The sequence below is a fragment of the Agaricus bisporus genome (genome assembly GCF_000300575.1).
Source record: "Agaricus bisporus var. bisporus H97 unplaced genomic scaffold AGABI2scaffold_8, whole genome shotgun sequence".
Taxonomy (NCBI): Eukaryota; Fungi; Basidiomycota; class Agaricomycetes; order Agaricales; family Agaricaceae; genus Agaricus; species Agaricus bisporus.
In genome coordinates, this window is record NW_006267371.1 from 1,410,598 (window position 1) to 1,422,670 (window position 12,073).

General features: G+C 47.5%; 6 protein-coding genes and 1 non-coding gene across 7 annotated transcripts; 3 read left to right on the forward strand and 4 right to left on the reverse strand.

Moving 5' to 3' along the window:
- Positions 1–537: 537 nt before the first annotated feature.
- AGABI2DRAFT_120249 (hypothetical protein) lies at positions 538–2,437 on the reverse strand (the record flags this gene model as incomplete). Its single annotated transcript, XM_006463367.1, has 5 exons — positions 538–1,491; positions 1,549–1,793; positions 1,841–2,029; positions 2,082–2,109; positions 2,168–2,437. 5 exons carry the CDS (start codon positions 2,435–2,437, stop codon positions 538–540), a joined length of 1,686 nt encoding a protein of 561 aa, XP_006463430.1.
- A 116-nt stretch (positions 2,438–2,553) lies between these two features.
- On the forward strand, positions 2,554–4,133 carry AGABI2DRAFT_194259 (hypothetical protein). Its single transcript, XM_006463368.1, has 11 exons — positions 2,554–2,764; positions 2,821–2,980; positions 3,026–3,094; positions 3,146–3,216; positions 3,273–3,321; positions 3,374–3,448; positions 3,496–3,574; positions 3,630–3,699; positions 3,750–3,778; positions 3,829–3,884; positions 3,938–4,133. The coding sequence occupies exons 1-11, from the start codon at positions 2,597–2,599 to the stop codon at positions 4,027–4,029; spliced, it is 918 nt and encodes a 305-aa protein (XP_006463431.1). The 5' UTR covers positions 2,554–2,596; the 3' UTR covers positions 4,030–4,133.
- Positions 4,121–4,215, forward strand: AGABI2DRAFT_t81. Its single transcript has one exon. It is a non-coding gene; the product is annotated as a tRNA-Lys (tRNA).
- A 258-nt stretch (positions 4,216–4,473) lies between these two features.
- AGABI2DRAFT_187023 (hypothetical protein) lies at positions 4,474–5,997 on the reverse strand. Its single transcript, XM_006463369.1, has 2 exons — positions 5,017–5,997; positions 4,474–4,945 (listed from the first exon to the last, which is right to left on the reverse strand). The coding sequence occupies exons 1-2, from the start codon at positions 5,200–5,202 to the stop codon at positions 4,706–4,708; spliced, it is 426 nt and encodes a 141-aa protein (XP_006463432.1). The 5' UTR covers positions 5,203–5,997; the 3' UTR covers positions 4,474–4,705.
- A 20-nt stretch (positions 5,998–6,017) lies between these two features.
- Positions 6,018–6,565, reverse strand: AGABI2DRAFT_208219 (hypothetical protein; the record flags this gene model as incomplete). The annotated part of the gene is made up of 2 exons (XM_006463370.1): positions 6,018–6,179; positions 6,236–6,565. The coding sequence occupies 2 exons, from the start codon at positions 6,563–6,565 to the stop codon at positions 6,018–6,020; spliced, it is 492 nt and encodes a 163-aa protein (XP_006463433.1).
- Positions 6,566–7,706: 1,141 nt separating this feature from the next.
- Positions 7,707–10,393, forward strand: AGABI2DRAFT_208221 (hypothetical protein). The gene is made up of 6 exons (XM_006463371.1): positions 7,707–8,188; positions 8,267–9,404; positions 9,472–9,699; positions 9,756–9,877; positions 9,940–10,202; positions 10,257–10,393. The coding sequence occupies exons 1-6, from the start codon at positions 7,769–7,771 to the stop codon at positions 10,324–10,326; spliced, it is 2,241 nt and encodes a 746-aa protein (XP_006463434.1). The 5' UTR covers positions 7,707–7,768; the 3' UTR covers positions 10,327–10,393.
- A 200-nt stretch (positions 10,394–10,593) lies between these two features.
- Positions 10,594–11,534, reverse strand: AGABI2DRAFT_152605 (hypothetical protein; the record flags this gene model as incomplete). The annotated part of the gene is made up of 2 exons (XM_006463372.1): positions 10,594–10,653; positions 10,704–11,534. The coding sequence occupies 2 exons, from the start codon at positions 11,532–11,534 to the stop codon at positions 10,594–10,596; spliced, it is 891 nt and encodes a 296-aa protein (XP_006463435.1).
- Positions 11,535–12,073: the final 539 nt, after the last annotated feature.

A 12,073-nucleotide genomic window follows, 5' to 3' on the forward strand; every position in this document is an offset into this window, starting at 1 on the left:
ACGGGTTGACGACAAGGGGCTTGATTCATTTATCGTTCTAGTGCGACGGTACGCAGTTAAGTACGCCTATCTCACGATTGATCTTTGGTTATGTCATCTCCCCCTTAAATTATCAAGTATATACTTGTGGGTTAAGCCCACAGCAATGATTATTAAAGACAAAAAATACATGAGGACGGGTGGAGCGACATGAATTAGAAGGAAAATATTCTATCCGCGTGAGTCCTTGACCAACGACATTTTTGATGGTATAACTTCAGAGATTGATCGAGAGGTTGACCTTGTGCGCCAGCCCTTCAAGAGTCCGTGACTCGGAGAAACGCCAACGAATGCTTTCTTTTCCTTCAATTTGATCTGGGCCGTGCCCCCTTAGTGCCTCCGCAGAATCGGAGGAAGAAAAAAATAGGTCAGGAACTACCCAGAACAAAATGCGATATCAATAGAAGTCTGATCGCTCTTTTCGGCTTGATATTAGGAAGAACCTCCAGATGCAACTGAGAAAGCATCCGGGTTTGCGAGCACAAACTAATTCGATAGTTACTGCGTGGCAATCCATTTATCATTACCAATGCACCACGCCATGTGTTCTTCATCCATGTATTCCAACGTCTCGGTGATATTCCACTCTCCGATAAAATGCCACCGGTCATCCCTTCTCAGATGGCCTAAAATTTCCTCCTTTGTCGACCCACCCATCAGTTCAGTCCGTCTAGCCATCTGCCTCTTTGGGACCAACGCCAATTCCACCAACGCATTTTTTATGGGAGCGGCCAAGATTTCAGGTTTCGTAGGCATGTAGGCTTCTTCCTCTGGATCGGGTTCCGACAACTCCGACTCGCTCTCGTCAGCCACAGATGATAACTTCGAGATATCGGTACTACTGAATAATGATTCGTTGGTTGCAGTCATTGTTGAGCTGTCTTTCCACAGCATACTAGCATCCCCGTGTACTCGGGAAGTCTCGCCTGAGTATGACCGTTTGGGACCGTCCCAAAGTACAATACTTCCATCTCGTAAGAGCTCGCAAATGGCCCATTGGAACAATCGTTTCTTCTTCGAGGCAAGCCATGCTTTATCTAGCTTAACATGCTTGACAGGCCGTTTCGAGGATGATTTGGAAGTTGATTGAGACGTAGTTTCGCGTAATTTCTTCTCCTCCCGTGCACGCTGCTTGACGACGCGCTTCGCCATAAGGGATAGCTCGGGAACACGTCGGAGATACGACAGAGTGAAACCCTCACTAGTCGACGCCGAGGAGCGCGTTCTGGGTTTAGAAGTGAGATTTTTATAATCTTGTTTGCAAATCGTGGTGTCAAGAATGTGTGATGTGTATTGCCGGATTGGCATATAGATGTTATCATCAGAGTCGGAATCAGATGTGGTTGGACTTTGTGGAGCGTTATTAATATAGTGCTTGACGTAGAGTCGAAATGCAGCATCTGTGAGGTTATGTGACCGCAGCCGGGATGGGTGCCGTAGCTTCGTAGGAGACTACAAAGACGCGAATATTCAATCACTATAAGGGCGTGAATGATACACCAAAATTACCTGAGGTTCAAATTTGGATTTGACTGGACTAATGGCTACAGGAGAAGTTGCGGTCGTTGTTTGTGAAGCGACACTTGGAGATGTGCAATCTTCCTTGGCTGGACCTGGAACCTTTCTCGGTGTCTCAGGAACACTGGGGATAGATGCAACGGGAATAACGAAGGGTTCTGTGCAAGAGTAACACGTCTTATGCAGGTTTCGAACGCATTTCCAGTGATTCAACTGCCTTTCGAATGAAGAAGGTACTAACGTGGTTTCAGCGAAAGCCGGAGGAGAGGGTGATATTCCTTACCGACTGCGTCTGCGACAATTACCCGAATCCCATGTTGAGGACAAACTCTACCAACAACTTCCACGACGCCGCCTATTCGAGCTATGGGTTCAGGAGGCTCTATCGGCAATGATGATTTGTCTCCTTCTAAACGTTTCTTGGGTTGTTGAGAAGCATGGGTGCAATCAATGACCGAGGTGCCGTCATCCACTTGCAACGGGGCGTGTCAGAGACCGACGAGCCAGGTTTCTCTAACGCCTACCAGAGTATATAATCTTCTTTTCATATGCCTGTATACCGACCACAATACCGACAATTACGGCCTTCCGGCAGGGAGTATTGCCCAACCAATAAAAATCGTAACCTGATCAAGGGGTTCATTATGCTGAAAACGTTCGCCACAGGAAAAGACCAGCCTTCTTCGTCCTGTGGCATAGCCATTGCATCTCGCACGTAGCATTTTATGACTCCAGCTGATGTTAAAATCCATTCCCATACTTGCTTCGATGAGGGCGGTGTCTTGGCTTGGCTGCTATTTCCTTGCCCCGAGATTCGCCTGCGCTTCTGTGGCGACAACAAGACGCTTCCAGATCGATGCAATGATTTCAAAGTTGTCATTGTGGACGTTGATGTCAGACCCATGACGGGTGAATGGTAATTAGAGTCAGAAGAGATTGCACGCGTCTTCATTAAGTGACAGTTCAACATCGTGAAGATACACGTGACTCTAATTATCATCTGTGACCTTGACTGGAAGTCCCTGCATTTGCATCGTACATGATGGCGCTCAGACAGGCCGTGTTTCGACCATTCACTTTGGCATTTATTCAGCTGGGCCAAATTGGAGCCAACAAGGCCGACAATCTCAAACATGCTCGCGAAATGATCTTCAAAGCGACATCGGCTCAAGGTCATCACAAAAAGCCCGATATCGTAGTCCTTCCGGTTCGTTTTCAGTTTAGCCGCAATCTCCTCTCTCTCGTCGTCTCAGTATCGTCTAGGAATGTTTTAACTCCCCATATGGCCATGTCCATTTCCCTGTCTATGCCGAAGACATCGGTTTCACATCGGGGAAACCTTACGATATTGCTTCTTCTGCAAGTGAGAGCGTGAAGATGCTATCGGATGCTGCGAAAGAGACAAGTACCTGGTTGATTGGAGGTAGAAACCTATCATGGTCTCTAGATGAACTGCTAATTGGAATAGGTTCGATACCCGAACGTGACGGTCGAGATGGCAAAGTCTACAATACCTGCACGGTTTATAATCCCAAAGGTACGGCGCAATCTTCTTTGTAATGCTTTTACACGAACACAACTTTCACAGGTGAATTGGTGGTGACACATCGAAAAGTTCATCTTTTCGATATTGATATTCCCGGAAAGATTACTTTTAAGGCATGTATTTTCTCCCTCAGCCTTCCTCCTGAAAGTCCGTGCTCAGGCTCAAATAGGAAAGCGAGACATTGACGGGTGGAACTACCACGAATTACTTTGATACAGGTCCGCAGTTAACCATGTCAATCATCTATCATCGCACACTGAATATTCATAGAATTTGCGCGTATTGGCCTCGGAATTTGCTATGATATTCGATTCCCTGAACTTGCGATGATTTCTGCGCGGCAAGGTATGCTATTATCTCCTTCTCCTTCATAATACTAACTTCTTTTCGAGGTTGTCATGTCTTGGTTTACCCGGGAGCATTCAATCTAACCACAGGCCCATTGCATTGGGAAATGTTACAAAGAGGCAGGTAATTGAAAGCTAGATATCCCAACGTCTCGTACCCCATCTAACTTCTACAAAAGGGCCGTTGATAACCAAGTATTTGTAGGCATGTGTAGCCCCGCCAGGGATATGTCTGCAGGATATCACGCGGTGCGTTTATGTATTCATCTTCCCCGCAATAATCCTAAATCCAAGTCCAGTGGGGATACTCGATGGTTGTCGATCCGATGTAGGCATACCGAACGCCTATATCTGACCCAGCTAACCATCCCAAAACAGGGGGAAAGTGCTTGCAGAAGCAGGAGAAAGCGAAGATGTCATCTATGCTGATCTGGGTATGCAAAAGAACACAAATTTGGGTTTCTCCTCTGATTAATGTTTTCTATAGACCCTCAAGTCATGCAAGATGCGCGGGACGGCATCCCCGTAACAAAGCAACGTCGCTTTGATGTGTACAGAGATGTTGCTGAAGGAGCTTAAACTACTCAGTGTATGTGTATTGTCAGATTCAGATAAATTTTGTCAAGGCCTACATACCGTCAGGATTTGAATTTAAATATTTTTATTATGGGCCCGCCTAGCTCAATCGGATAGAGCGTCAGACTCTTAATCCGGACAGCGGACCAAGAAATCTGAAGGCTGCGAGTTCGACCCTCGCGGTGGGCTACTTTGGTTGCTAATTTATCTTTTCTTTCATGAAACTCAAATTTTGTTTGGAAAAATGTTATGTGCATATGAACTAGAAAGATTTTCTCAAGAGATCAAGTAACATAGTGTGTATGTACCACACCACACGCACATTGGCGAAAGCTAGGCTGGGTTGGACAGCTGTCACAAGAGGACTTGTTTGATTTTGTGACAATGTAGCCTCAAGACATGCGTTGAAATAAAACACTCATGCAGAACTACTGCTGTAAACAGCTCGAGCAATCAAATCATGGATAGGTGTAAACTGAGGGAGGCATCGAGAGCATCAAACCAAGCGGATCCGATGAGAACCTACAATTACTACTGATACAATTTTCGACGAAAGAGTCCACGAGACATTCAATGCGGTAGGAGTGAAGGAGGAAAACACGTGCGGTGCAAGCGAGGAATGCCGTATGCATGACAGAAGTATGAGAGCGACTCGGGCGGTCATGAAGCCCGAGCCACATCAGCGCTTGATTCGTTTGATATCGCCACCCTCCCCAACCTCGAGCGGCGCGAAAGGTTCTCGCCGCTGAGGCGCGGCTTGTTGTAATCCCATCCCAGGCCTCGAATTACGCTGGCCACCACCACTATTCATTCCTGGAATATTTGGACCCGTCATCGCGTCTGCTGATCTCTTAATGCCAGCACCTCCACCACCGTATGGACCCATTTGCGCATGAGAATTGTATGGCTGGGGAGGATTCTGAATGGGTAAATGTATGAAAAATCGCGTGAGTCTCACACCAACAATTGATTGAATGATAAGAGACGCACAACTCCAGGTGGAAAGTGGAATCCTCCTATTGATGGTGGCAACGTACGCTTTCCTCCGGATTCCCTAGAGCCAGAACTCAGAGGTGAGCTCGAATTCTCATTCTGGTTCTGTTGATTCAGGTTTGATGTCAGCGGCGCGGGAGGCCGGTTGTTCCGCTGTTGTTGAGCGTGATTCAGATTGTTCATTCCATTTGGTAGCCGAAGTGGCGTCGACCTCGAATTATTAGCAACTTGATGAGATGAAGAAGCATTGGATGTATGTGTTTGTTCTTTGGGTGATGATTCTTGCAAGGGTGGCGACGTAGTAAATGTATTCTTGCCTGAATATTTTGCGATCTGCTGCTGTAGTCGTTGTAATCTTGCAGCTCTGTCGGTTTGCGCGGTGTTGTTGGCTGATGAGAGGTTGATGGCCGTCGTACTGTTGTCTTCATCCGTTGCGGAATAACTTTCTTCATGCGCAATTGGTTGGCCTGTATCTGCTTCCGTTTCTACCGGCCGTCCAAGGTCACACTCCTCCGCCTCAAACGCCGCAAAGAACTCATCGTCGTCAGCAAAATCAAAACTGTCTTCAGGTTCCGTCTTGTTTACACCATTCCGCGGCGCTGGGTCGGTCGGTGTTTCATAGAAAGAAACGCGGCGATCCGGCTGTTGTGGTTCATGATGTAGTTGTTGATGTTGACGTGGCGGCGGTGCTTTTGGATTGCGATTTGGAACATTGCACGCTGTTTGAGCGGATATATTAGAGCCCGATGAGGCAATGTTATTGTTGGCAACGTTGGTTGCTGGACGCGCGTTGGATGTTCGTTCATGAGTAGACAGCGTTTTCCCACCACCAACAGCGCTAGACTCCCGGGTTGTTTGGAACGAAACAGGTGCAGGCGGCCTGGACGTATTGGAAGAGTTTGAAGAGGCATTCGAGATGATTGCGGATTTAGATTCCTCCGCAAACTCTGGTCTTCGATGAAGCTCGCCCTTATCGAATTTAGGCTTCGTATGATCTGTCAAATTGGTATCCAGGATTTCTTAGGCAGGTTACGTACAGGAGAAACCTTCATCTTTACAACTTCCTGGGTATATGCTTTGTCGTAGAGACAATTTCCCATGAGGTTGCCGAAATTTCTCAGTGCACGCTTTAGGCCATCAGTAACTGCCTCCTTCTTGGACTAGGTCAAACCAAACAATATTAATAGCTGTAGTGCAGGATTCTAGGGAGACTTACTTTATCCAAAGCTTGACCTTTGCTAGAAGAATTTTCCGCCAGACCGTATCCTATATCCTCATGATAGACTCCTTCGCGCAACGTCACCCTCACAATAGCGGTGACTCCGACATTGTACCTCCCTGACTCATTACGATCGGCAAAATCTGTCGTCACATTGACGACGTTTGAACTCCAACCATTGAAGCCAAAGACTTCATTAGCCAGGTTAATGACCTTCCAACCTTCCGCATATGTCAGCTTTGGTCCGCCTTTAGGACCCTGCCGTTGCGAGATGTACTCTGGCCCTAGTTTCTGATTGAGTTTCACTTGCAATGCCGCGATCCTCATTGAGGTCTCTTCTGACATAGTGTCGTTTGCAGATAAAGAAGCAGCAAAGGGTATTGATGATCCAAAAAAAAGATATGAAGGTGTTGGTGTTCCATGCATGTTAGCATTGAAAGACATCGCGCCAGAGGTCACTAGAGATGGATTCATTGCGTTATATGACTGAAGTAGGTGACCGCTGAGCGCTCCTGACATGCGCCAAGAAAAAGAATAATTTGAAGAGCACACTGGCCTGTTCTATCCAAGCGTATGAATGACGAAGAAAAGAGGGAACGTCGCTCCGAAAGGATTGATTGGATCATTTACGCGTTGGTCACGCGATTCCAGATACGTCTCACGTGATGTCGGGCCGGACGACAGAAACCGAGAACTCGCCCGTTCAGGTACTCTGAGCGTCTAGAGGACTCGAGACTGAGATACCACCGCATCTAGACCGTCAATTTGACCAACTAGCTAAAATGTAAGTTTTGTTTTTGGGTATGAGTCTCACTCAATGACTTTGTTTTCTGAATCTCAGTGAATCTCCATTCCATGTGGCATCTGAATTGGATACGTGTTCTGGATCATAACCCGGAATAAGTAGCGAACCCTTCCATGGGTAAGTAATTACAAGCTAGTGCCACGTTCGGATTACACCTCAGATATCGAATCCCAATTCCGGACACTAATCTTTTGTGCAACTCGTGTTTCCAGGTGTCCCTATCGGTCCAAGCGATTAGCGATTTGGGTTTCGCCCCCTCCAAGAAGATACTTCTTGGGTGAGCCCACACCTTCGGGGTTAATAATAGAAAGCGGAACTCATGGGAGCCAATGCGATAGGTTTCCCAGACCAATAAACGGGATGACAAGATCATCCTGTATATCCACGAGCACGATGCGGTATGTAGCAAAATGCTAGGCCTTCTGCTTCCCACAATTACGCTCCTCATTCTCATGGCCGGTACCATTTACAGATCACAGGGTGTATGCCAACGAATAAGAGGGCGTCTTTGCAAACAATAACTGTCATAAACCCACTTTTTCCCGCCAACATTGGAACTTTTTTCCACTCCCAATACCGTTCATATGACATGAGTTACACACACGCCTCGATACGAAGGCTCATATACCGGAGATTCTTCTCGTCTTCTTCTGGTATCTCAGTCTCCAAACACCTTTTGCTGAAAAGCCCACCCCCTTCATATCTATAATCCACTTCTTTATCAAATGGGATCCTCAAACCCATCCATCAACGGAATCTCGACTCATCCAGGACCAGAGCAATCCCGGGTTTCCGATTACCAACGTCTAAATCCAGGTCATACACCACTCCAAATATCCTCTCAGCCAAAAATCCGCGACGTCAGAATTAGTCCAGACGGCAAACTCCTCTTATATCAAGTCACTCAATTTTATCGACCTACCGAACGTACTTTTTCAGAACTTTGGCTGGCAGAGATCGATAAACCTCGTAGTTCGATCCAACTCACCAATGGGGAGTTTAATGATCGATCGGGCGTTTTTCACCCTGATGGAAAGCGGATTTTGTTTCTATCGGATAGACAAGTTCCAGGAAAGTCAACTTTCATCTATAGTCTATCAATTGATAGACAGATCTCGCCGTCGTCATCTGAATATCCCCGTGGGGTCCACCCTGACAGTAATCTCACCAAAAACGATGACCACGCGAAAACGAAATCCGAGCCTAGTATCTTAACGTCCAAGTTCAGCAAAAAGCCCGTTCAGGGTTTCGAGATTTCTCCTGATGGGAAATGGATTGCTTTTGCGAGTGGAGATGAAACTAGTTTGGAGGATTTGCAAAAGGTGCAAGAGAAAAATGACGCTAAAGTGATCGGGTCGAAGGATGGATTTTCTAGACTCCGAGTATACAATTTCGAAACCGACGAAATCCGTACGCTTAATAACGTCCCGAACGATCGACAACTAGAAGGATTCTCTTGGAGTTCGGATAGTCGAGAGATCCTTTACCGACTGCGAGAGAATAGAGGGACGGAATGGACAGAATTTGAGGTGTTATTGCAATCCATTTCCATCACCGAAGATTCACAGCCGAAATCCTTGGGTAGCTATCCACGATCACCTTCTGGGTCCACTCTCTGGTTATCTTCTGGACATATCGTCAGTCTTCAAAGCTACGAATCCCAGAACATCCTCGATGCACGTGCACTACACGTTCACCGCTATAACCATGATGACACTCCCTCGGTATCTCAACAACTCACTTCCGAGCGTGTATATGGAGTTAACGAGGACGCCGTCCGGATGCTTCGTGCAGGTACTCCTCACACCGGGGTTAACACGAAGGATGGTCAATCTTTTCTTGCTATGGAAGTCAGTCAGGACACAGATTCACGTATTGACATCATCGCATTTACTCCGCATGCCCCATGCCACGTTCACAAATTCACTCTCTTCCATACATCTTCCGATGCAATCTGGTTCAATTCTTGGGATGCCAAACGTATCGTCAACACATTAAATCCTAATGAAATCACCTACGTCTTCGCCGGAGTCTTAAGTTCTGGACCCAGACACGAGCCACCGAATGTTTGGTCTGGTAGTTTCAAGATTCATTTAACTGATGGTGAAGAAGAAAAACTTGTTGGCAGTAACATGGTATTGTCGAGATCGAATGGAAACCTAACACAACTCTCGAATCATTTGGAATGGCTTGCCGAAGCGCCTAAATTGAAGACGGAAATTATCAGATGGAAAACCAACGACGGTGTTGAATTAAGTGGACTCGTCAGGTTTCCTCCAGGCTACGATCCCTCATCACCTTCCCATCGCCTACCCACCATCTTATTCATTCACGGAGGTCCCTACCGTCGTGATATTCCAGGTAAGAAGAACTCTAACCCAAACGATTTCATATTTCTAGTACTGAAATTTTCCTACTCTTCTCTTAGACTATATGCCATATTTCTGCAACTGGCGAGAACTTTGCGCTTCAGCAGGTTACCTCACCATATCACCCAACTATCGAGGCAGTCAAGGTCGCGGACACTCATTCGCTCTAACCGCCAACGCAGGTATCGGTGTCTACGATTGGCCCGATTGTGAAAGTATGGTCGATGAAGTTATCGCTCGAGGATGGGCAGATTCTGAAAAATTAGGAGTTGCTGGTTGGAGTCATGGTAAACTGACATTGTCGCGTGTGTTTTTTTGCTCGTTTTATAACTCTATTTGATAGGAGGATCGTTGACGGCGTGGGGCGTTACTCAAACTAAAACGAGATATAAAGTGGCCGTTGTAGGTGCCGGAGCTACACATTGGGAAACTATGGTCACAGAATCGGCTTCTCCAGAACTCGAGGTACGCAAACACCATCCCGTTCCACTAATGCTTCTACAATTCTGAAAACACATCATATCTAGGCAGCAATAGGTGGTTCACCTCCTTGGACTTATCCTCAAAACCCAACCGCAACAAGCACCACCTCATTCGGTTCCGAACGCAAGACAAGTCCGATCCACAATATCACAGGTATTACGACTGCTATTCTCATCTTACACGGTGAACGCGATGAACGTGTGCCACTTGGTCAGTCATATGGGTTTTATCGTGGTTTGAAACGATATGCTGCGCCACGAGGACGAGAAGGTGCACAACTGGTTGTCTACCCGCGAGAACCCCACGGGCAAGTACCTCTTGAGTGTCTCTCAAAAATTCTTTCTAACGGATAAATTTACAGGTTCGTGGAGAGAAGACACGCACAAGACGTGATGGAGAGAGTTCTAGTGCATTTCAACACGTACATATGATATATAACAGACAAGTAGTACACACACACACACAACTAGGCTAGGCGAACGAAAAAACCTGATGAAGAAAAAAAAACCAAGAAAAAAAAATGAATTAAGGTATCGAACTAATTATCCAAAGCGTAAGACCACTGAAAGTGGTCTCCTAATTGGACGAATTAACGTAGGCGAGAGGTATACGTACAATAAGATAGTAGTAGGATCACACAACCGGCGCAGACACAGATAGCAATGAAAAAGCGATAACTACGACAAAAACGAAACAGCTTACGAGAGGTTCTCGTCCAACATACGGGATAAATCTTCCCTTGCACCAAGTAAAACATCCTAACGGACAGGTCAACTCTTGTGTACATGAAGCGGCAAAATAAACTCACAGTGACGAGTGCTTGCCTCGCCTCGTCTTTAATTTCCTTCCATCGTCCTTCATAAGTCCTCAGCAATTCGTCATACTCGTCTCTTTGTCTCCTGTCACCTCTCATCGCAGTCCGAATAACAGACCGCAGCACACAAATACCAGCAACCCACTCAACCTCGTCGCTCTCCCATACCGCATCTCTGGCCATCATCTCTGAGAAGGCTCTTCCCATAGCATACGTGTAGCCACTGTTATCTGTATCCCCAATCCTACCCAAGCCGAGTACTCCGAGTTCCAAGGCAGCAGCATGTATGCGTGCCCATTGTATGTGATCTTTTTTTCTCTGTCGATCTGCAGCAATGCGCTGCATATCATCGGTAAGAGAAGAAGTGAGACCAGGGGTAGAGGTCGTCACCCCTGGCACAGCTCTGGGAGTTGAGTTTGGGCGAGGACCAGCACCGCCAGAAGACCGCGAAGAAGATGCTGAAGTCGAATGCACCAAAGGCGGGGCATGGGGTATCCAAGTAGAATATTTGCGTATGAGCATTTGCAGCGCCCGAGTGCCAGACATGGGGCCACTGATGCCTGCATGTACAACCTGCTCTGTGAAATAGGAGGCAGCATCAAAGTATCGGCGTAGATAGACATGTAGATGATCGCGGTTAAATGAAAGGGAGGAAGAATCGGCCGATACAGCCTCGAATAGAGCTTCGACTACGGGGGTAAGAGGGGTGGGAGAGGGATTCGGATTGCTGAGTACAAATGTCTGGATCATGGAGGATAGAGTCGAGGCATCGATGCCCTGGAGGAATGCATCACGGAGATCGCTCTGGGAGACGACCTGGGTCATGGGAAGAGTGAGTGTAGCGGCGGCGGCATGAGGATGAGGATGGTGGTGGGGCGAAGATGTAGGCTGGGGGATGGGGGGAGGAGGCTGGATGGTCGCTGGGGGCTGGATGGCAGCCGGGGACGTTGGCTGGAGCGGGGGCGGCGGGGCTGTGGGTGTGGGTTGGAGATTTGTGTATTGGATGGGCTGGATGATGGGCTGGGGGGCGTTGACAGGGCTGGTGCTGCTCTCCGCATGGGGATACGGCACAATGGTAGGCGACGAGACGTCGGCGGTCCACTGTTGTAGCTCATTTGGGTTAGTAGGCGAGACGGCAGCCTGGGCTACGGCTGCTGCTGCTGCAGCGGCGGCTAGACATACGCGTGAACAAACCGAGCACATCCCAAACAGACGACACGGACCTTTCTCTGCAGCCTTTTTGGCGGACCGAGGGCGGCCCTCGAGCTTGCGTCGGGTGCGGCCGACGGTGTTTTTGAACCAGTTGTATATTTGCTAGTACCGTCAGAAAAGGGGGGCGGCAGTGAGGTGGGGGGGATACTTGC